The sequence below is a fragment of the Mangifera indica genome, chromosome 4, assembly GCF_011075055.1.
Source record: "Mangifera indica cultivar Alphonso chromosome 4, CATAS_Mindica_2.1, whole genome shotgun sequence".
Lineage (NCBI taxonomy): Eukaryota > Viridiplantae > Streptophyta > Magnoliopsida > Sapindales > Anacardiaceae > Mangifera > Mangifera indica.
Window position 1 is genome coordinate 2,446,945 of NC_058140.1, and position 24,326 is coordinate 2,471,270.

Here is a 24,326-nt window from a genome sequence, read left to right on the forward strand (position 1 = left end):
TTTCTAATGTAAGATTTATACGAGTTTAAATTTTCTATTGCCATCCCATATGAGCATCAAGACAACTAAAGTGGTATGAAACGTGAATTTGTATTAGTTTTTAGTATAATATTATTATAGTTTTAGAATCTTTAATCTCAATAATTGATTATCTAGAAATTTGTGTCGTAAGCACTTCATCAAACAACATGTGTTTAAATCTTATAATCTTAATTGATAAGAATTAATGTTAAGTAAGCCATTACGACATTCCTAACCACTAAAGTCAATTTAAGATTTTGTCATGTCAGTGGTTCTATATTATTTTATACTTAAATAATGTTTCTGAATATTAAACAATATTTTTAAAATTGGACCAATGATCAAATCGATTATTTTACTGATTTATTATTCAATTAGTTAAATCGAAAAATCGATCAGTTTAACTTATTATCAAATTATAATGAATAGATTTCACTTGAAAATTTGTAAAAGATAAAATCAATCAAGACACCTACACTTATAGAGATTAAAACATATCATTTTTAAGAAGTAACAATTATTTATTTAATTTCACTTAAACAATTAAAATAAAAAAGTCTCAATCTCATGATATAAAAAAATAATTCTGTAAATTATTGTCTATAAAAGACATTTCAATGGATATGAGATACTTTTTTTCTTCTTTTTTATTTTATTTTCAAATTTATGTTTCCTTATAAACCTTTAAAAATTCATCCAATCTAATAAAAAATAATCAAATTACTTTAAAATAATTAAAATTTAAAAAAATTCAAAATTTTGGTCAAATCTGATCAAACCTGATTTTGACTGGGTTTGATCGAGTCAAATAAATAACTGATTTTTTATATTAACTGGATCGAACTTGGAGTCGATTTCTAGTTCAACTGGTTGAACCAGCCGATCTGGTCTGGTTTGGTTTCAAAATCATTTATATTAAAATTGTCTATCGTGAAGGTTGGTTAAGAGTGGAAAGCTTTAAATTGATATAAAATTTATGACATACTCTTGAGTATATAATAAAATATATAAATAATATGTCATTATATGATTAAATAATTTTAAATTAATAATAAAATAATACTAAATCATATAAAAACATATTATCTATATATCTAATTATGTACTTAACAATATGTATACGTATCATTGCTCCATTTTCAAAATCCAATCCCATCCGGAGTGGAAAGCTTGAGATTGATTTAGAAACACAGACGCCTGCTGAAAAAATTCTACCACATGATCCCACTGTCTCTTCTAACAATGTGATAGGGTGTTGAAGGAAGAATATAGGAGAATGGCTCCATTACAGAATTAATAGAAAAGGGTAATCTCGAAATAACTTCAAATGCATGAATCCCAAATTAAAATATTTAGAAGAATGAGATTGAAGGGACTCAGATAATATAATTAATATCATAATATTGATTTGGGAAAAAATTTGGTCGTCCTTGATTTATGTCTTCATTTCAAGTTAGAACATAGTTACTATTATTCTCAACAATTAAATTATGTGTATTCAGTTTTGAGTATCTAAATGATATATTATGTGAATTCTCATTTAAGTATAAAGGGCTATATGTATCATTGATCTAATATTAAATTCACAAATTTAATTAGTTATTCACTGAAAAAATATTTAAAAAATATACAAAATTAATCACTTCCGATATGCTCATATTAAAATGGGAGATCCTATCCATGCGTTGCTAGTAAGAATGACCATGGGGGAGAGATGGGCAAAATACCCTAATCTTCATTCTTACATGAGAAAGCTTTTCTCACCTTATCCTCTAAATGGAGATGATAGGAAATCTCCACCTTTTCCCTGCATAGAAAATTTCTCTCTCTTTTGCCTCCCCAACTCTACATAAAAATAATAAGATATTTATTAAATGTTGAAACATATTTATAATAATTTAAAATTTAAAAAAGTAATATAATATGTAAAGGTCATGAATTAATATATAAGAAAGAGAACGAATCAGGAAGGAGACGAGACCAAGGATATATCTATCTCTGTTTTCTCTTTGTTTCTATTGAAAAATCCCCTTCTTGAAACTAAAGGCACAAGCCAAGAACCCGATTTAAATCACCGAATTGGCATCCCTAGTTGCTTTGCTAATTTTTGGATTTACCTGTTTGATGTTTGAATTATGTCCTAAAGGGATGGTTGGACTCCACCAAATAAGGTTTTGCGTAAAAAAAAAAAAAAAATCATCTTTGTACATTTTTTTTCTTGTTAGAACCTCAATCTTATATTCATAAAAGCCGAGAAAAAAAATCAAAAAAATAAGACATCATGTACATAAGTTTATGAGTTTATGAGTTCATGAACACTAATAAATAATAAAATTATATGTACAAACTTATATATAAATAATAATTTATCACTATATAATTGAATATTATTATATCTTTAATTCAAATTTACCAAATCATATGATTATATCTTATTATTTATGTATAAAATTAGATATATTATTTATATATATAACACTACTATTTCTTGAAGTGTACCTAATGAATTTTTAAATTTTATGGTGTTTTCAAGTTAAAAAAACTCATTTTGAAAACAATAATAACAATGACATAAATTAAACTGTTTGAATCAATTATTTTCTCTAATATGTGACAAATATTAATAAATAATTGTACCTGCACCTGATATCTACATCATTGGGCAGCTTTTGGAAAATAAGATAAGAAAAAACAAGGCTACCTAATAAATAATTAAATATGATTATTTTATCACTGAATTTGGCATTTTATAAGCCAATAGTTTATTATTATCTATTACTATTGGTAGATTCCCAGACCTTTGTTCCTCGAATATTTTTACAAAATCCGATTGCTAAATTTTCATTAGTATTCATTTTCTCTCAAAAGCTGACGCCCTGGTGCCTAATTTTCTTGTCAAGATAATAATGAGAAGCACAGGATTGAATTCAATCAAAAGTATTCAAACTTGAATTTATGATTCAATTGAACGAACTAAATTTGAGTTAATCTAAATATTTAAGTTCAAGCTTATTTGAATCAAACATAGAGTTAAATTATTTTCAAACCAAATTTAAGTTTTAACTCATCGATCTCAAATTGAAAAATAGAATTGGATTTGATCAAAACTATTTAAACTTAAATTTGAGTTCAGATTGAACAAAATGAGTTTAAGTCAATTTGAACATTTAAGTTTGGATTGATTTGAATCAAATATAAAGTTAAATTATTTTCTAAGTCAAATTTAAGTTTTAATTTATTGATTTCGAATTGAAAAAAATGGTTGGATTTGATCCGAACTATTCAAACTTGAATTTGAGTTCAAATTGAATGAATTAAGTTCGAGTCAATCTGAATATTTATGTTCAAGCTTATTTGAATCAAATGTAAAATTAAATTATTTTCAAATTAAATTTAAGTGTTGACTTATCAATCTCAAATTGAAAAATATAATTGGATTCGATCTAAACTATTCAAACTTGAATTTGAGTTCAAATTGAACAAAATGAGACTGAGTCAATTTGAACATTTAAATTTGAGCTAATTTGAATTCAATATAGAGTTAAATTATTTTCAAATCAAATTTAACTTTCAACTCATCGATCTCAAATTGAAAAATAAAATTGGATTCGATCAAAATTATTTGAACTCGAATTTGAGTTCAAATTAAATGAAATGAGCTCGAGTCAATCTGAACATATGAGCTTAAATTGATTTGAATTGAATATAGAGTTAAATTATTTTTAAGTCAAATTTAAGTTTTAATTTAACATTCTCGAATTGAATTCATAGTGAATTATTGATCTCGTGACCCATATTTGAGCCAACCTAATCAGAAGTAGAAAGTTGGTTAATTACATTAAATGTCATTTCCATCAACATCGTTATTGATTTTGGAATGAAATAAAATTTCATAATCTTCTCACATGGTTAATCAGTCAGGATTAGTAATAAGGTTGACAGGCTAATGCCATGGTTATCAACAATTAATGATAGATTAATTACCAACAAATATACATTTAGATTTTTCCTTAATTTGTCAGGTCAATCGATTTGAAATTTTCATGAATATTTGTAGCATTCTTTTCAAATTTTCAAATATTCCCAAGACCAACAAAACTATATATATTTAATTAAACATTAAGATATTATATTATTATATGCTTAAATAATTTTAAATTAAGTATAAAATATTGTCTAATTATATAATAATATATTATCTAAATATTTAATTAAATAATTAAAATTAAATACACATGTCATAACTTTTTCAAGGGGCCAAAAGACTTATTTTCACTTAAGGTACAGTGAAATCCCAAATTTCTACCCTCTAATTTTCAAAAACTCAAACACCTACTTATAATCAAATTTTTGCTAAAAATTTCAGTTAGAGTTAGAGGTAAAGCCGTTATTTATTTAAAAAATTAAAGTTTTATCATATTTTCTTCCCCATATTTAAAAACTTAAATTTCCTTCAACCTAAAGTTTGAAAAGTGACAAAAACCCCTCTAGGGTTTATTCTTCTTCCTCGGGTGCTGATTTCTCATTCTCCAGCTTTCGACTATCCTTTCTCCCCCCTTATCTCCCTCTGATCTCTCTCCCTTGTCTCTCTAATCGTCTTCGATTGAGAGACAAAGACGAAGACTCATTGTCTTCGTTTGAGGGATAAAGGCGATGCATCTTCGTCTTTGACCAAAGACAGTCGAAGAGGCAAGGGAGAGAGACCGAAGGGAGAGTTAAGGGGGAGGGAGGACGACTAATGACTAGAGAAGGAGAAATTGACGTAAGAGGAAGCAGAACAACCTAGGGGGTTTTTGTCACTTTTCAAACTTTGGGTTAGGAAGAAATGTAAGTGTTTAAATATGAGAGATAAAAATGTGATGAAACTTTAATTCTTTTTAGTAAATAACAGTTTTATCTCTAATTCTAACTAAAATTTTTAACAAAAATTTGGTTATGAATGAACATTTGGATTTTTAAAAATTAAAAAATGAGAGTTTAGAATTTCAATATACTTTGGGTGAGAATTAGTTTTTTAGCGTTTTCAAGGCCACAAAACACATTTTAAAACACTTATACCATTTTTAAATATTCTCAAATTCTTATTATCAATTTGTTTTTGGAAAAACAAGAAAACAAAAGCCTATAAATAGTAATGAAATACAAATAAAAAATGTTCTGAATAATTAAAAAAATTATTATTTCACCCAATAACTTGACCTTCATAGTTTCTCATACATTAAAAAACAAAAAACAAAAAACAAAAAATCCGGTCAAATCATTCATCCACGTAAGGCTCCAATAATTCTAATAGCACATGCATCATGTGTTTAAAGGAATTAATAAAAATAACAGGAGCACCGAACTTGTTTTTTTTCCCATTGCACTAACAAGTCAACATATATCAACCAGTTTGTAACGGAGGATTTGAATAATAGTTATCACTATTTTATAACTATTTTATAATACATAATATATATTTTATGATATGATATGATACAAAGAAAAAATAATATGTTTAATAAGATATATTAAATTAATATAATATAATAGATATATTTTTCGATAAGATATATATCTTATAATATAATACATATTACCGATATAAATTGATACACTTGTTAAAGAAAATAATGATATAATATAGGTGTAAATGAGAAATCTTAAAATTTTAAAAGTGTTATGATATTTTATAAAATGATAATGTGTCAATTATATTTCTTTTATTTTATTTTTAAAAAATGCATCATATAATATAATATGATACTTGATATATCATACAAAAATTAAAGTTTTGATATACAATATAATACCCTATTTGACTACCATAATTTGAATGTAAAATTATCTTCCTTTAAAAATATAAGTTAATAGATGACTTAATATATATTAGATCAATGTTATATTATAAGTGTCTTTCAGGAACTGAACATTTGAACTTGAGTACACATGTAAACACCTTTTAATATGTTCTCATTGAAGTGGAAAATCTGAACTATAAGCTTTAGAGTTTACCAATTTGGTGATCACCCTCCGCAAATGGGTACCTTGTTACTAGGGTTTATGTATAAAAGTATAGAAACTATATTAAATTTTGGTAATCTATCAAAGTTAAAAAGTTTTAAGTACCTAAATACCCAAATGATGTGTTATTATGTGATTAAATATTATTTTATCTTTTAATTCAAAATCACTTAATTACATGATGATACGTCATTTGAGTATCAAATAAGTACTCAAAACTAGGTGCTCATAGTTGTATTAATCCATTTATTATATGTCTTATCATAATTCCTCAAATCATCTACTAGTCAACATTTCAATTGAAGGGTGTTAGATTTATATATATTATTAGGGTAGTGTTCCTTTGCAGTGTAGAGCCATACATACTCTTCTATATAAAGGCCACAAACCAGCATTCTTCAGCACAAGCTTCTTCTACATCATCTGTTGAATAATATTTGGTTCATGATATCATCAAGTGAGGCAACAAAAATGTCTTTTGTTGGTAAGTTGGAGGTTGATGTAGAGATCAAGGCTCCTGCTGCTGAGTTTCACGATGTTATTAGCGGCAGGCCACATCATATTTCCAAGGTCAGCCCTGCTCACATTCAGAGCTGTGAAATTCATGAAGGTGAATGGGGAAAGCCAGGCTCTGTCATCTTCTGGAACTACACCCATAGTAAGCCCTGTTATATATTCTTCAATTTGATTTCAACTGATTTTGATTTGTTGTGTATTTTTTTTTTCCCTATATCATAGGATTAGGATTGCATTACAAACTATATTATAATACTATATAACATTTCGTCAATAATATTTATTCAATTTACAACTCCATTTATAATTCTTTATGTATAAGAGAAGTTAATATCCTCTTAACACTATAAAACATTTTTCCAATAATATTCATTCAATTCACAACTCAATTCAGAGTTCTTCATATATCAGAGTGATCAATATCTTTTTGTACTTTTCAGTTTTAAAAATTGCATCCTTCCCCTTAGCCTTATATTTTTCAATTTTGAAACTAACTTGTTTTTTATCCTGATTTAGGGTTTTGTATTTTTTCTTGCAGTTATCACAATATTTTTTTCTCACAATTGTCCCCTCAAACTTTGATTTGATTTAATTCTAATTTTGATTTATTATATATTATTTTTTTATTTTATAAGATTAAAATTTCATTTCAGATCAAATTGTAATACTATAAATTGTATAGTATTTCGTTAATAATATTAATTTAATCCACAACTCAAGTCATTCAAGCCCACATGCAAACCCATATCCATATTATTGCGAGCTTATGACTTCTATATATGTACAAACTATACTTATACATGTTTTCAAAATAATGAACCAATACAGATGGGGTTCCTGAGACTGCAAAGGAGATAATCGAAGCCATAGATAATGAGAAAAACTCAACCACATTTAAAGTGATTGAAGGGCACCTACTGGAGAAGTACAAGAACTTCGTTGTTGTGGTTCAAGCCACTCCAAAAGGTCAGGGCAGCTTGGTGCACTGGACTCTTCATTACGAGAAGCTGCAAGAAAAGATTCCAGAGCCCCAAGGAATAGTTGAGTTAGCACTGGCTATGACCAAAGATATTGATGCCCATCTTACCGGGCAGAAGGCATAGACCTGGCTAAATCTAAATGTCATATGTATTACTGTGTTTTCTTGAGAGTTGTGGCAGCTACAATAAGTGCTTCTTTGGGAAGTAGTTGTGCAATTGGTGTGTACAATAAGTGGTTGTTTGTTTAATATGAATGAAATGATGTTGTATGTGTGTTATTTTCTTCTGTCGCTGAAATTGATGTATGTTTGGGTTTAATTTCTAATTTCCGAACAAGAAGTTACTATATGCACACTAATCCGTTTTGTTGATTTTGCTTATACAGCTAATCCAAAATTTCACCATTTTTGTAAAAAAAACCAGAATTGTTCTTTGGTCTAATCATTATTTTTTGCCAAGTTAACTAGAAATCATTACTTAAGAGATATCATATTGAATTGACCTACTTAAACAAGTGAAATTTTGAATTTAGTAACCAACCCTATAATCTTTGCTCTCTTGCTTGGGTATTCTCACTTCGACCACTCAGTTTTTTTTATTTCTTACTTCTTTCTTTCTTGTACATAGTTAATCTTGGGAAGAATATGGATTCATAAACGGAGCCATTATGGGGCCAAAGGGGCATTGGCCCCTTTTTTTTTATTTAAAAAGAAGGTATAATTGTAATTTAATTATTAAAAAAATTATATTCATATATATATATATATATATATATATATATATATATATATATATAAAAGAGAAACAAAGATCACAAAGAATAAAGCCAAAATGTTGGTCGGCCAACCAACTATTGTACCATAGTAAATAAATAAAAAAATAAGAGATTCTTTAAGAATTGGTAACCGGCATGAAATAAAAAAGATAAACTAAAAGAAGAGGGAGAGATTGTCAAACGGGGACAAAACACCAAAATTGTTACTGTATGAGTTGAAGAGGAGAGAAGCTGCAAGCCACAATGCAATTCTCTGATTTACCCTTGATACATGATTTTACGATAAAGATACCTTTATCTATAAGAAGAGAGGAAAAAATGGTGAAAGTTAAAAGGAAATAAAAATAAAAGTTTTCTATATGATTTGACTCTTTAAAAGGTTATATTTTATTTTTATTAATTTAAAGCTATATGATAATTTTGAAAAATAAAATAGTAGGGATAAAATAGTAATTTCACTTCTTAATATAGTTGTTTTCTTAATAGAGTTAGGTGAGAAAGTGTTATTTATACTTGATTTTAAGTGAAAAAATGTTATTTATGCCAATTAAGGGTAGAAAAGTGTTTAAAAGCCAAACCTTGGGTGGGAATGAAAATTACTCTTTCAAAATTCAAATATTATGTTTGTTGGTAATCACATTTATTGAATATATATATATATATATGGTTATGGAGCGATATTATTTATTAAAAAAAAATCAACAATGGTGGAGTCATCATCATCAATCAATGAAACCGTAGTTCAACTGTAACCAAAGCAAGTGATTGTTGATATTGATATAGAAAACCTTCCTTTTGATCTAGGACTACGAATTAACATAAGGGAACAATTTCATAGTGCTTACTTATTTAAGGGTGAAGTAAAACCAGGCAACATAAGCTTTCTCAAAGGAAGATGGGGTCGAAAACTTAGATTTATTACACATTGGCTTGATCAATATCAGAGTTGTTTGGATTATAATATAGCAAAAGATGTTGCATATTGTTTATATTGTTATCTTTTAATTTACAGCAGAGCGTGGTGAAATGGGTTATGATGCAGATGCTTTTGTAGTTGAAGGTTTTATCACATAGAGGAAGAAAGGAAGGTTATAAGATCATGTTGGAGACTATAAAAGTGACATCAGAAATGTTGATTGGCTTTTCAAGATTTGATGAACCAAAATCAACATATTGAAGTTTCTTTTTCTAAACAATCAGAAAAATCAAAAGCTGAGTATCATTGTAAGTTGAATGCTTTCGTTATTGCCTTTGCTATCTTTTAATGCAGAGATTGGTTTTTCACGGGAATGATAAAACACAAAATTCATTAAATTAAGATAATTTTCTTGATCTTTTCAAAAAAGTTGAAGTAAGTTAAAAGTTTAATTTTGAAATATTTTATTTAATTGTTTTAATTTTGAAATATTGCCAGAGAATATATGAACTCATATTATTCTTATATATAGAATATATTTTTTTGTTACTTAAACTACTCTTTAATGGTAAAAAAAAAATTGCTTCATATACCGAGGAAATTAAATATATTATGTGGGAAAAACTCCTAAGAATCTCAAACTTGTGAGCTCTTATTTATAAAGATATCATAAGTACAATTTCCATTGAGACAAATTTTATTATTGAAGATATTGGAGATGAATTATTCCCTACTTTAGTAAATGAGTGTGGGGATGTATCAATCAAAAAGCAAAAGAGAGTTGTTATACCATTGAACATTTTCTTGGTCTAATGCATGTCCATGACATAATTAAGTATATCTTAAGAAAAATATCAATTCTTTATTATCCACTTTTGACTTGAGCATGCTTAAAATTATCCTCCTAAGACCAATTATTGCATGCTTTAGTAATAATTAATAAATCATTCCTTATCATTGAGTTTCTTTATTATATTTTAAAATTTTTTGAACAAGAATTCGAATCATATACTGTGAAAAATTTATGATTTTTTTCCTTTTATAAATCTGCATTGACTCACTTATTGAAAAGGAATATATACGTCTAGGCAAAGTATGAGAAATGCATGCAGCATCTATTTATTCCAAAATAAAATACTGATCTAGCAAGTATATTCCAATAAAGAATTATTTCTTTAAATTATGAATAAAACTATTTGTATTGATAATAAGCATTAATTTGTGTTTTAAGGATAACATAACATCATGTAGTTAGATTTTTTTTATTTTTAATTTAAAATTATTATCACAAAATGACATTTTATCATTGATATATAAATTAATACTTATTATTAATACATATAGTTTTATTGTTAAATATTTTTCATACTGAAAATTTTTAAAATAGGTTGTAACTAGACAAATAAGCATTTTCGATCAGAATATTTTATGCATAATTTTAACCAAGGACAGATAAAAAAAAATTTGTTTGCAGGAACAATATTAATTAATAGATAAGATGAAAATAATTAAGAAAATAACAGTTATACAAATTTTAGAAAAACCATTATGGGGAAACCCAGGCTTCATTTTTATCTTCTTATTCTACAGATATTTGTGTTGCAATTGGAGGTTCACAAGAACCACACAATATAGAATTTGAAGTATCTTTATCTAGTGGTTTGAGAATTGTTATCATATATATTCCCAAAAAATATATATATAGAATAGAAAAAAGTTGATAAAATTATGCGTAATTGTTGATGATTATTCAATTTAATGCCAACATTCGTTTTTTTATTGATCGAATTGAGAATCTTATCAAAAGACTCTAAGTTTCTTGACTAAGGTTAGATTAGATTTGAGCCGAGTTTAAGTAAAATTCAATTTGAATATAAAAAATTTAGTTACTTCATCAAATTGAGATCGAAACTCAATTTGAAACATAAATTTAGATTCAATCTAAGTTAACCCGAATTTGAATGTTTGGATCAGTTTTAAACTCAATTCATTTATGAAAATAAATCTAATTCTTATCTCAAACTCAAGTCATTTGATCTAAAGCTCAAATTCAAGCTTGAATAGTTCATAGTAAATCCAGTTATATTCTTTACAAGCTGGTTTATACCTAACACAATATTTTTAAATCCAGGCAGATAGCAATTTGATAAGGGAAGGCTTGTATTTTAATATAGCTTTATATAGTGATGTTTCCTTTATGCATTTTTTAGAACTTGCACTGAAGACCATTTGGTGATCGATGTGGCCTCTTCTGATTAATGCTAAAGTTTCTATATAAACAGAAGTCCATAGGCATACAGTTCAAGCATTACTTGTCTCTCCTGTAGAAACAACGCAAAAGAAATTCTGATAAAAATGTCTCTCTGCGGAAAGATGGAAGCTGATATTGAAATGAAGGCTCCTGCTGAGAAAGTGTTTGAATTCTACACCTGCTTAGCTTACCAAATGTCAAAATCGAGCCCTGAAATGCTTCACAGTGTTGATTTGCAAGAAGGCCGGTGGGGGCAAAAGGGGTCGGTTCTCTGCTGGAACTATTTAATTGGTAATATCGTGCGCAACCTACGTCTTCTTTTTATCTATCTTGTACAATCTTGGCTGCTAGTTAGGGTTTGTTCCATTGGACAATTTTATTAGCCAAAAAAAAAAAATGTGAGGGTCTCCTCTTAATATAAATTTATTATCTTCTCATGGGACATCATTTTAGGACAAAACCATAATGTCAATGAATACCAAAACAAACAATATCTCATAATTTTAAATAGGTTATTATGTGTAGATCGAAAAGTATTAATAGTTACACCATTTGTAGAGATGATATTAAGTGTTTTCCCTAAACTCCTCAATTGAGAGATTGTATTAATATAAAAAATCTCACATCAAATAAGAATTGAGGATTTTGAGTCAATATAAATTTATTATATCTCACAAAGTGTTTTTTAAGGGAAAAGTCATCAACTTCTTTTGAACTTTTTAAATGGTTGAAATTCAAAAAATATATTTCTGTATTTTATTTTATGAAAGAGCAATGTTATATGTACTTAGTTTTAAAGAATACCTAATAAATATTCAGATGATATGTTATTATATGATTAAATGTTGTGTTATCTTTAATTTAAAATCAATCAATCAGATGATAACACATTATCTAGGTATTATTCAAAACTAGGTATATAAAATGTTATTGTTTATAAATTGCCTAATCTATTATTACATTTTAAAATCTTTTCAGATAAACTAATGCATAAAACCTCTTTCATATTTTCTTAATCAAACAATTAGTATAATTGTTTTCATTAAAACAATACCATTTGTATATACTTTTAATGTATAATTTGAGTACACAAATTATATATCATTATGTGATTAAATGTTACTTTATCTTTAATTCAAAATCATTTAATTATATAATGACACATCAACTATATATTCAAATTATGTATAAAAAATACATACATATAGTTTTAGACTTTTCATTAAAGATCTATTTTGTACGTTCTATTATAAGAAGCTCTCCTCAAAAAATCATACCGAAAAAGCCTCATTTTATCTTCTCTTTCAACTGATTTTGCGGTTACAGATGGAAAAGTTGAAAAGATTAAGATGATGACGGAGGAGATAGATGACAGAAACAAGTCGGCTACTTACAAAACAATCGAAGGAGAGCTCTTGAAATTCTACAAGACCTTCAAGTTCATTCTGCAAGTTACTCCAAGGGAAGAGGGAAGCTTGGTGCATTGGAGCTTTGAATTTGAGAAGATGAATGCCAATATTCCAAACCCAGAATCTACTTTGCCGGCCGTCGTCCATGCGTGCAAAGACATCGATGTTCATCTTACTCAGCAGCCCAACGCTCAAAGGTCTCCTCGACTTCAGTGTTACTAATGAAAATCTGCATAATATATTTATGCATGTTTGCTCATTGCAGTAGTCTTTATCTGTAATCTGCGTAAGAGATGAATAAAAAGCCTGTGTTGTTTCAGTTTAAGCAATGCTAAGTACACCATTGCCTACGTTGAACGTTATCTTATCCTAAATCTAAAGAAATTAATTGCATAATAATACATAATTTATATATCTAATTATATATTAAAAAGTATATTCACGTAACTTTATTATTTCAATTTTAGGCCAATTTGGGATTCTATGTAACTTTTTTTTACTTATTACTGATGACACTAATTTTAAAAAAGATAAATGATTAATTTAGAATATATTTATTCTATTTGGTTTATTTTATTTTAACTTTTCCTTGTGATAACTGAATTTTGTACTTATGATTAAAGTGTAATGTTCTTGTTGAATGCGGAGAAGTACGTTAAGTTTAATAGTGTGATTTTATACAAGTAATCAAGAGCAAGATGAGCAAAGACTAGTTTTTAAACGTAACCAATTAGATTGTAACATATATTTCTTAAATCCTATAAATATAAATGATTATTCGAGAGGAAAAAAGATTAAAAAAACAAAAAAATATAGAAATTTGATATCTTATTCTTTGGAATAATAAACATCATCCTAATTTAGAAAAAAAGACTTTTATAGAAATCTATAATCTCTCATACTCTCATCCAAAATCGAATCCTTCACACAAAACCTTTTTAGTAACTTCTATTCATAATCTATTAGATCATTTTGAAAAGTTAATATCATAATTATGAATATAAACTCTTAAATAATAAATTGAATCTTGTGAAAAACCCACCTTGAAGGCAACTTTCTTTTGGCATTTATTATATCTTTTGTTGTGGTGAATAATAAAATTTATTAACTGATCTTCATTATTATTACTTTTATCTTATGTAAAATTTTAAATTTTACATACTCATTGATAATAAAAAAATCTCATCAACGACGTAGAATTTGAACATGGAAAATAGAAACAAAATTTTTCATAGGCCAAATCTCAACAAGAACTGAGGAGGGTCACCAATGAAAACATTCATATTAGACACGCTTCCAAGACTAAAATGTCAAAGAAAAGTATTAATGTGCAAGATCTGAATGATGGGTTGAAATCTTATTACTTTACTCATTTGCTTTAAATTTTAAATATATATAGGAATAAGAATTTCATTCATACACCATTAAGTTAAATATCATCTAATATTCCCATTACTTATCTTTAAATAGTATATTTGCTAATCTGCATCTAAATTAATAATTTTTATCTTATCCGTATTAATGTATTCGTAAATGGAAAACGAACATATTCATCTAGAGTATTAGGAAGGTGGTATCTATGTAGTGCAATATATTATCTTACAAATTAAAATGTTCCAAAAAAAGAAAGAAAGTGAACTTTACAGAAAGACCGCAAAGGAGCCAATGTGAGCTGCAGCGTTGGTTCAATGTGAGTTTGACTTGATTATTGCCGAACTAATTAAGTTTGATTCACTATTTTTTGGCTTGGTGCACTACACAAAAAAAAAAGGGCTTTAACAAGAAAGATATTTCTTTTATTCCCATCGTTAATATTTTTAATGATAGAAATTATAACAACAGTCGACGGTGGGATTTTTTTTTCATTAAAACTTTTTAATGACAGAAAATAAACTTTTAACGACTATTTTTTCATTTTTAGGTCATAAATTTCTTTAATTTTAATGAGAATATAAATAATTAATCGCTACAATTATGAAAAAAGTACTTATAAAGACGGGATATGACCCCCTTGTCATTATTTCTCTTGCTAAAGCTAATATTTTTTGTAGTGATGTGCTTACAGGTTTATGACCCTACTCCAATGATATCAAGAACTCCACACTCCCAAAACTTCACATTTAAACTTTTAATATGAAAAATAATTAATAAATATATAAATTACAAATTTAACCACAATTTTTCTTAGTCAAGTTCGAGTTATTAGTTTATATCTCGAGCTCAAGCCCTTGTAATAACAAATCAAACTGGGCTCCAGCCTATAACACTTGATTCAACCTACTTGCCGAAGCGCGTTCTAGACATCTAACATATGCAAATGTTAATTAACATAGATGATTCCTACTCTGTTAAAATTTTCCATCCTATTTTAGACATACAACTTAATTATGATATCATTAATAATTTATAATAATATTTCAGGGCAATTAATTCATTAGATTGTCATTGTATTATTTTGAAAAGTGTGTTTATTAAGCTGAAGTGAGCTGCTGAAGTAGGAACTAAACTAAAGTGAGCTACAGTGTTTCACTTCTGTTTCACTATAAGTTGATCTAATTGGCTGCAAATTACTGAACTACAGCGAAAAAATATTCTTGTTCAAATTCTCAATCCCTCACAAAGGGAAAAAAATATTTTAAGAATTATTACACAAACGAATGGATCTTCTGTTCTAATACAAATATAATGATAATGAAATAAATTTTGAATTATTATAGAATCAAAAAAGTTATGCAATTATGGTTGGTGGTAGTGCTAGAATCTTTATTAGATAGTCAAAAGTAAAAAGATCAATTTTTTTAGTAGATTTCTGCGAGGATCATGTTATGTTACGTTATCAAGTGCATTTAAGAATAAGTGCATCAATTAATATTTTAATGGTATTGAAAGTGTCACAATTTTTTCTATATAAGGAGGCCATACGGGTTTGATTGCAATCTACAATTAATTGCTTCTCCTGTGAATAAAGAAGGAAAATTATCATGGCTCTCTCTGGACAGCTGAAGGCTGATGTTGTAATTGAGGCTCCTGCTGAGAAAGTTTATGAGTTGTACACCCGCAAACCCTACGAAATGAACAAATGAAGCCCTGAAAAATTTCAAGTGTTGATTTGGTTGAAGGTCAGTGGGGGAAAGATGGCTCTGTTTACTGCTGGAACTATCTCCTTGGTATGTTTTAATCAGCATTATTTGCGTTTAAAACATTTTTTACTGACATATTCATAAGAACTAATGCGGAAGCGTTCGAGTTGGTGATGTATGGATCATGAGTTTGTTCATTTTCTCATTAATATGATCAACCTACAGATGGAAAAACTGCATATAATAAGGTGAAAATGGGAATGGATAACAGAAACAAGTCTGCTTCTTACAAAACGATGGAAGGATCTTTCATGAACTCCTTCAAGAGCTTCATTATCAGTTTTCAAGTTACTCCAAGGGAGAAGGGCAGCTCTGTGCTGTGGACTTTTGACTATGAGAAGCTGAATGAAAATGTTGAGAAGCCTAATTCACTGCTCCAGATCGTTGTTGATTGCTGCAAAGATGTGGGTGTTTACCTCAACCAGAAGCCTCCTTAACAGCAAACTAACTAATAAGAATCGATCTGCTATAACATAAATGCATCGTCTATGCTTGGATACATGCATGCTATTAAAGAAGATGTATTCTATTTACAGGTGGATGTGTAAGATTTGATATAAATGAACTAAATAAAAACATTTAGTCCTAATCTCCCTGTATTTAATCATAAATTATAAAATAATAAATCAAAAACTTTATAATTATAAGAATATCTAAAATGTCATACAATTTGAATCTACAGAGTTTCCAAAATTACCTGTATTAAAGTATTATGTCTTTCTTCCCTAAAACTAGCCTTCAATGGGTAAAATTGTTCTACATAATAGAGAAGACTCTTATCTACTATATAGTAAATTGTTGTATCCATCAAAAGTCTTATAAATCTTTAGGCTTATACTAATGTAGTATACTATGATAATAACTTTTAAGTGTATTAAATTTATCTTTATTGATCACTTAAATTTATTTATAAATTATCATTGTATAATTTAGTTATCCAATTTTCTAACAAGGGAGACGTTTTGCTTCACCACTCAAGCTAACTCCTAACGTCTTCAGTAGTAAACCATTGCTCCCTCTCAAGTTGATCATCTTCATATTTGCTTTGGCAAGCTTAACACTGACGATTTTTCTTTACAAGATATCACTTCAATAGTACATTTTCAATGATTTGTTACCTTACGGTCTTCTCCTATTAGCCTTATTTTCATTTGTGCTTTCTTTTGAATTTTCATTAGACATTACTCTTGGGAAGAGAACACATCACATTTAGAATTAAAATTTTTGGTCATTTGCTTAGCCAAAGCCAACTCTCTAATTCTTCATCTGATGATTGGTTTGCCCATCTTTAAATAGAGTTCACAAATGGCTTGTACTCCTTCAAACCATGAATGAGAAATCGTCATAAAGGAACTTCACTGATTTCTTATCTGCATCCAACTCTTAAATTTCAGCATAAGCGTTTGTAACTCAGAAAATATTTTGAAATTAACATATCTCCTTGCGTTGTCATTGTCAATTCATTTTCTAAAAACTATAACCTTGTTGTGTTCTTCTTAGAAAATAGTCTCTCAAGAGTTTTCCAGACTTCCTTTGGTGCACTGACATCACAAACATGATCAATGAACTCCTTACTAATTGATGTTCTCAAAGCAAACAAAACCTTTCCATATTTGATTTTCAACTTCTGTTGCGGTTGAGCATCCGTGCATTAGCCCAAACACCTAATTCCCACAGGTCTTGACCTTGAAGATAAGACTCCATACATCATAACTCGTATTAGAACTGTTTCCTTCATTGATTAACTTCATATTGGAGTACAAGAATTCCTGCTTTCAATTTTCTATCTTGTAGTGACAAATTTGCTAGACAAAAACAATGAAAAAATTAACGGGCTCTGAGAGTAAGAATTAATTTATAAAGACGATATTTAGAGAATAAGTTAAAAATCTTGTTGAAACATGACAAAGACACATCAAATGGTTTGAATAAATAGATTCAACATAACATACTCTCTCCTAAAAAAGAGACCCACTTTTTACATGAACTTTTTTTTGGGCAGGTTGCTTACATGAAATCTTACTAGAACAAAATAAAATACTCTCTTATTTGACAACTTAATCTAACCCAAAATAATAAGAATTTAGTAGGCAAACAGTAAACAATGACAGCACGAGTTGCAGAAATTACTGTCATTTTAGGAAAAAGAATTTGAATGATGTGCCATGAAATTATTCTCGTCCATACATTCAATTGCTTTATCAATATTCCATTAGTACCATTACTTTAAAAAGCAAATATGCTCAGATTCAATAGATTGACGTTAATATTTTTCTACAAATAATCGTCAATTCATGATTCCTTCCATTATTGCTAGAATCTTATTTTTCCTTGATAATTTATCTTTATAGTCGTGATGGACCTCCTTGCCAATTTTATAACCAGTTTTTAGTTGTATATTTCTCTTTCAGAATAACTCTTAGCTTTAGGTGAAGACCTTTCAGCTTTCGAAGTGGCATGTTCTCAATGGTTGTAGGGCAAAGGAGATACACAAGCCTGTATCTCTGCTTACGTAGAAATCGCACCCAACTGGTTCCTACATTTTTCAGCCAAAATTCGGCAATCCAATAAACCACAAACATTCAAAACATGTCTCTAAGTATCCTAAACCTCTTTTCTTTGACCAAAAACACAAGTACATGCTGAAGTTCTCAGATCATGATTATTGTCATCGAAATTCTATAATCTTAGCATAAGCATCATATCCATAAAATCACTTACTGTTTTGGCATTATTTAAACACATAAACACCCATGTGATCATTCCAAGCATGATGCAATATCCAGAAATCACAGACTCACGAATACAAACTATGAGCTCATCCGTATCCAAAACTGATTAGACAAAGGAAACACCATACTTGTCTTCCGGCGATCAAGGAAATCTTCACGTGGCAATGAAATCTGGTGATCCAATTCTCTTCCTGCTATTCTCTGGTGGTTCTCTAATCTCCCTCTCTTTCTGTTGTTTGGCTGCTGAAATATTATGAACAAATAGAATGCATTTGGCTTTGCGCCTCTTTTATTTTACCAAACAAATATGACGCACTACCATGTGCCTCTCACACAAGGGTGTCCCTATTGTTATCCACTAATAACAGTTTTCGAAATCACCACAAAACTAATCGTTATTCAATTTTTAAATTCAATGACTACACATAGGCATGTACTCTGCATGCACAGGTTTGTGTTCCTCTAAATCATTTTCACACACACAATATAGAATGACCTTTCTACCCTCACAAGGTATGAACAGACATAACCCCTGTGGTGCACGACCCTCCTAGCAAAACTTGACTTAAACACAATTCAAGTCACACAAACTCAATCTCAAATAATATAAATATAAAGAAAAAGATTAAAATGCCTATAAGCTTACTTGTAGGTATTACAAAAGTAAACTCTCTAATTTTTCACCTAAGGTTTGGTTTGCCCATCTTTAAATAGATTTCACAAATGACATGTACTCCCTCTTCAAACCTCGAATGAGAAATTATTGTAAATGAACTTAACTAATCTTCTCATCCACATGTAACTCTTAAATTTCAGCAAAAATGTTTTTAACCTGTAAAAAATATTCTGATATTAACATATCTCCTTCTGTCGTCATTGCCAATTCATTTTCCTAGAACTGTAGCCTTGTTGTGTCTTTAGAAAATACTCTCACAAGAGTTTCCTAGACTTCCTTTGGTGAACTAACAACACAAACATGATCAATGAAGTCCTTACTAATTGATATTCTTAGAGCAAACAAAACCTTTCACATTTGATCTTCAACTTCCTTTGTGGTTCAACTTACATTGTCAATAGTGTCAATTGGAATCTTTGTATCAGCCCCTACAATTAACTCCCACAGGTCTTGACCTTGAAGATTAATTTCATATTAGAGTATAATAACTCTTATTAAAACTATTTCCTTCAGTGATTAACTTCCATACAACATACATCATAACTCGAATTAGAACTATTTCCTCGATTAATTAACTTCATATTATAGTACAATAATTCCTCCTATGAATTTTCTATCTTCTCCAAAGTGACAAATTTGATAGACGAAAACAGTGAAAAAAAATTAGCAAGACTATGATACCATAAAACAAAAAAAGAATAAGAATCAATTTATGAAGACAACTTATATGTGGATAACAAGCTAAAAATCTTATTGAAATATGACAAAAATACATCAAATGTTTTGAATTTATAGACTCAACATAACATACCCTCTCCAAAAAAAGACACCACTACTTACATGAAATTTTAAGGAAACAAGATAAAATATTCTCTCATTTGACAACTTGGTCTAAACCAAAATAATAAGAACTTAGTAGACAATAATTAATGAATCAAAATAATTGTCATTTTAAGAAAAGAATTTGAATGATGTGGAATGTAATTATTGTCGTCCATAGATTCAATTGCTTTACCAATATTCCCGTAGTCCCATTACTTTAAAAAGTAAATATGCTCATCTTCAGTAGATTTACCTTAATATTTTTTCTATAATAAATGAAAAGCAAATATTATCACGAGGAACAAAAAATATTTTCCATCCAAAAAATATAACTGATCTTGAAAAAAGAAATCTTTGTAAATTAATGCTATGCAAAATTGTATAAAAAAAAATGCTATGCAAAATTTACTTATATTTCCTTGTATGTTAAAATTTACCATCTTAATATAAACTTACAAATTATAATATTTCCGGTTTATTCATTGAATTTTCATAAAAAAAATTTGAGGCATATATAATGTTGAGATTTAAATTGAAGAAAAAAAATGAATAATATTATATGGCAAGGTCATTATTTCTTATTGACATTACTCCATGGTTGTCATCCTTGCTAACTATATTGAAGGATCCATTTCAGCTAGTGGTTTGAGAATATGGTTCTCCTATATATCAAAAAAGTTTTAAAAAAATTTAAATGGTTGTTGTGGGTCATTTAATGATCTTTCTATCAATTTAATGTCACCATTTGATTACTTAATTGACTCTATACATACCTCCAAGGGATAATTTTAGTAAAAAAGGTAAATCCCAAGTGTAAGATCATAGGTTTAACACTTACTAGTAAAATATCATGATCAAATTTTTAACTTATTTAATACAGTATTTGTAATAATTCCTTCCATAAGTAATTTGACTAACTAGAATTTTATTTTTCCTTCTTGATAATTTATCTTTTTAGTCTTGGTGGTCCTCCTTGAACTGGAAAATACTAACCAACTCAAACTTCTTTCTATATAGCCTGAGGGCCGTAGTGGGTTCACCAACATCATCAATTTCATCTCGTGCACAAAAATGGCTCTCTCTGGACAGCTGAAGCCTCCTGCTGTTGTGATTGAGCCTCCTGCTGACAAAGTGTATGAGTTGTACACCCGCAAACCCTACGAAATGAGCCAATCAAGCCCTGGAAAAATTCAGAGTGTTGATTTAATCGAAGGTCAGTGGGGGAAAGATGGTTCTGTTTACTGCTGGAACTTTCTCCTTGGTAAGTTTTAATCATCATTATTTACAACATATGCTTACAGTTACAAATATTTCTTACTAACTTATTAATACAAACTTACAGACAGAACAACTATGTGTAATAAGGTTGAAGTGCGAATGGATGACAAAAACAAGTCGGCTTCATACAAAACGGTGGAAGGATCTCTCATGAACTCCTTCAAGAGCTTCATTATCAGTATTCAAGTTATTCCTCTGGAAAAGGGTAGCTCTGTGCTGTGGACTCTAGAATATGAGAAGCTGAATGCGAGTGTTGAGGAGCCTAAATTAATGCTTCAGATCGTTGTCGATTGCTGCAAAGATGTGGGTGTTTACCTCAGCCAGAAGCCTCCTCAACGGCAAACTACCTGATAAGAATCGAGCCACTATAACACAAATGCATCGTCCATGTATGGATAGATGCATGCTATTAAATAAGATGCAATATTAGTATGTTTGGAGACTCTTATATTTTAAACAAGTGATATGCATATTATGAGCTCTACTTCAATAAACTTTATTCAAATAAATTGTATGTAGCAAATAGAGCCTTAGTATTTGCTTTTAAGTGACTTTGTGGTTATAAACAGAAAATTAGTTTCATATATTAAGATTATAATTGAAGAAATAAGCTACAAATACAAGTTGGCCACTAGAGATGGCAATTTGGCTCGCCTCTCCCCAAACAAGGAAGGGAACGAGAATGGTTAAAATTCTTATTGTAAGGGGAGGGATAGGAACGGGGACAAATAACCCCTAACTTGTCTCCTCCCCAACTCTTCTTATTCCTTATATATTCTATAAACCCTTACATATTGAATTACCCTTACAATTTTTTAATATTAAAAATATGTTTTAACACCTAATAAATATTCTATTATTTTTTTAGCAAAGCTGAGGAGGGAAAAGTATAGAGAAATTTATCTGTGGGGATAGGAAGGAGAAGGGGAAAGAAATTTCATCCATAGCAAGAGAATCGAGATTCTCCGTCATCACTGTATCAAGGACAAGGAAAGGTTTCCCTTGTGAGGATAGAGATGGGGATTAAAGTTTTTAATCCTTATCTGGTCCATTGCCATCTCTATTGATGACTATCATAAATATATATTAGGCTTACAAGTGTAAAGATTGAACCTCATGTTACACAAAACTAATTGGCTTGTATTAAAGTTCAATCCACAACACTTATATACCACTCTCTTATGTTATATTCATTAGATGTAGAACTCTTTTTCTTTTTTTTTTTTATTTGAGTCTCTAACACCCCCGCTTAAGTGCAAGCACCTAGGCTATTAGACATGTCGTTTGGCTTAACCAGTTTTTGGCTCGGTGCATTGTCACTTGTATCCAAGAACACTTAATCTGTTAAACCCGTTGTTTGACTCGTGCTCTAATACCATGTCGGAAATATATATTGGGTTTATAAGTGTATAAGCCCAATATATATTTCTGATATGATATCAGAGCACGAGTCAAATGACAGGTTTAACAGTCTAAGTGTTCTTGGATATAAGTGACAACACGCCTAACCAAAAATCGATTGAGCCGAGAGATAGGTTTAACAGTCTAAGTGGTTGCACTTAAGAGGGGGTGTTGGAGACTCAAATAAAAAAAAAAAGTCTCACATCTAATAAACTTAAGTAAAATAAGTGGTATATAAATGTGTAAATTGGACCTTAACACAAGCCAAGTGGTTTTATGTAACATGAGTTTTAATCTTCACACTTCTAAACTCAATGTATATTTTTGATAGATTCCCACTTTCCCCTTCAGATATATAGTTTTTCAGTCTGTAAGTTTATATGAATAAATTAGTAGGAAATATTTGTATTTATTAATAATGATCATTAAAACTTACCAAGGACACAGTTCCAGCAGTAAACAGAGCCATCTTTTCCCCACTGGCCTTCAGTTAAATCAACACCCAGAATTTTTCCAGGGCTTGATATTTTCATTTCGTAGGGTTTGCGGGTGTAAAACTCATATACTTTGTCAGCAGAAGCCCCAATCACAACAGCATCCTTCAGCTGTCCACGGAGAGCCATTTTTGTATACAGGAGATGCAATTGATGATGGTGCATGAACCCACTAAGGCCTTCAGGTTATATAGAAAGAAGCTTGAGTTGGTGAGTGTTTTCCAGTTAATTTTTTCTTGCACTACAACCATTGAGAATATGCCTCGTCGAAATCTGAGAGGTCTTCACCTAAATGTTATTCTGAAAGAGAAACATACAACCAAAGAATGGTTATAAGATAGGCAAGGAGGACCATCACGATTGTAAAGATAAATATCAAAAAGGAAAAATAAGATTCTACCTAGACAAATCACTTTGAATAATGGAGGCCAAAGCACTCATTCCCACCAATGGTTTAGTGAAATGACAAATTCACTCCCTTTAGGTGTCACGTATTATCTATTTATTTTAGTGAATTTGTTAAATTTTCCTTAAAAAAGACATATTTTTCCCTTTTAGTGAAATTATAAAGCTATCACTAACATTTAATATAAATATCAAATCATCAATATACCTTTACTAGTTTAAAATTTTAATTAATTTTTCATTTAGACTCCTAAAAATTATTAAAACTTTAATCAAAAACATCCCTAAACTTTTTTTGAATTTCCCAAACCTCGTGAAATGTTTCATAAACACCTCTAATATTTATAAAAATTACAGTTTATCTCTTAAATATGAATGTGAAAATAAATAAAAAGCTAGAAAAGAAAAATAAAAAGAATAAGAAAAAAAGAGAAAATAGAAAGATCTATATAAAATAATTATTTTATTATTTTACTTGATGAAATTTACTAACAAAAATGGATAATA

General features: G+C 29.0%; 4 protein-coding genes across 4 annotated transcripts; all 4 read left to right on the forward strand.

Moving 5' to 3' along the window:
- Window positions 1-6,375: 6,375 nt before the first annotated feature.
- LOC123213519 (MLP-like protein 31) lies at window positions 6,376-7,798 on the forward strand. The gene is made up of 2 exons (XM_044632974.1): window positions 6,376-6,682; window positions 7,369-7,798. The coding sequence occupies exons 1-2, from the start codon at window positions 6,469-6,471 to the stop codon at window positions 7,641-7,643; spliced, it is 489 nt and encodes a 162-aa protein (XP_044488909.1). The 5' UTR covers window positions 6,376-6,468; the 3' UTR covers window positions 7,644-7,798.
- A 3,663-nt stretch (window positions 7,799-11,461) lies between these two features.
- LOC123212814 (MLP-like protein 43) lies at window positions 11,462-13,105 on the forward strand. The gene is made up of 2 exons (XM_044632014.1): window positions 11,462-11,753; window positions 12,789-13,105. The coding sequence occupies exons 1-2, from the start codon at window positions 11,567-11,569 to the stop codon at window positions 13,091-13,093; spliced, it is 492 nt and encodes a 163-aa protein (XP_044487949.1). The 5' UTR covers window positions 11,462-11,566; the 3' UTR covers window positions 13,094-13,105.
- Window positions 13,106-15,852: 2,747 nt separating this feature from the next.
- Window positions 15,853-16,448, forward strand: LOC123213649 (kirola-like). The gene is made up of 3 exons (XM_044633122.1): window positions 15,853-15,909; window positions 15,996-16,038; window positions 16,177-16,448. The coding sequence occupies exons 1-3, from the start codon at window positions 15,853-15,855 to the stop codon at window positions 16,446-16,448; spliced, it is 372 nt and encodes a 123-aa protein (XP_044489057.1).
- A 4,797-nt stretch (window positions 16,449-21,245) lies between these two features.
- LOC123214894 (kirola-like) lies at window positions 21,246-22,028 on the forward strand. The gene is made up of 2 exons (XM_044634909.1): window positions 21,246-21,502; window positions 21,584-22,028. Exons 1-2 carry the CDS (start codon window positions 21,313-21,315, stop codon window positions 21,868-21,870), a joined length of 477 nt encoding a protein of 158 aa, XP_044490844.1. The 5' UTR covers window positions 21,246-21,312; the 3' UTR covers window positions 21,871-22,028.
- The last annotated feature ends 2,298 nt before the right edge of the window (window positions 22,029-24,326 follow it).

Bases quoted from the DNA above. Each gene is read 5' to 3' on its own strand.
- LOC123212814 (XM_044632014.1), top strand. From the start codon at position 11,567: ATGTCTCTCTGCGGAAAGATGGAAGCTGATATTGAAATGAAGGCTCCT. The intron at 11,754-12,788 runs GTAATATCGTGC...TTGCGGTTACAG, and splicing joins CTGCTGGAACTATTTAATTG to ATGGAAAAGTTGAAAAGATT.
- LOC123214894 (XM_044634909.1), top strand. From the start codon at position 21,313: ATGGCTCTCTCTGGACAGCTGAAGCCTCCTGCTGTTGTGATTGAGCCT. The intron at 21,503-21,583 runs GTAAGTTTTAAT...ACAAACTTACAG, and splicing joins CTGCTGGAACTTTCTCCTTG to ACAGAACAACTATGTGTAAT.
- LOC123213519 (XM_044632974.1), top strand. From the start codon at position 6,469: ATGATATCATCAAGTGAGGCAACAAAAATGTCTTTTGTTGGTAAGTTG. The intron at 6,683-7,368 runs GTAAGCCCTGTT...GAACCAATACAG, and splicing joins CTTCTGGAACTACACCCATA to ATGGGGTTCCTGAGACTGCA.
- LOC123213649 (XM_044633122.1), top strand. From the start codon at position 15,853: ATGGCTCTCTCTGGACAGCTGAAGGCTGATGTTGTAATTGAGGCTCCT. The intron at 15,910-15,995 runs GTTTATGAGTTG...GTTGAAGGTCAG, and splicing joins TTGAGGCTCCTGCTGAGAAA to TGGGGGAAAGATGGCTCTGT. The intron at 16,039-16,176 runs GTATGTTTTAAT...ATCAACCTACAG, and splicing joins CTGCTGGAACTATCTCCTTG to ATGGAAAAACTGCATATAAT.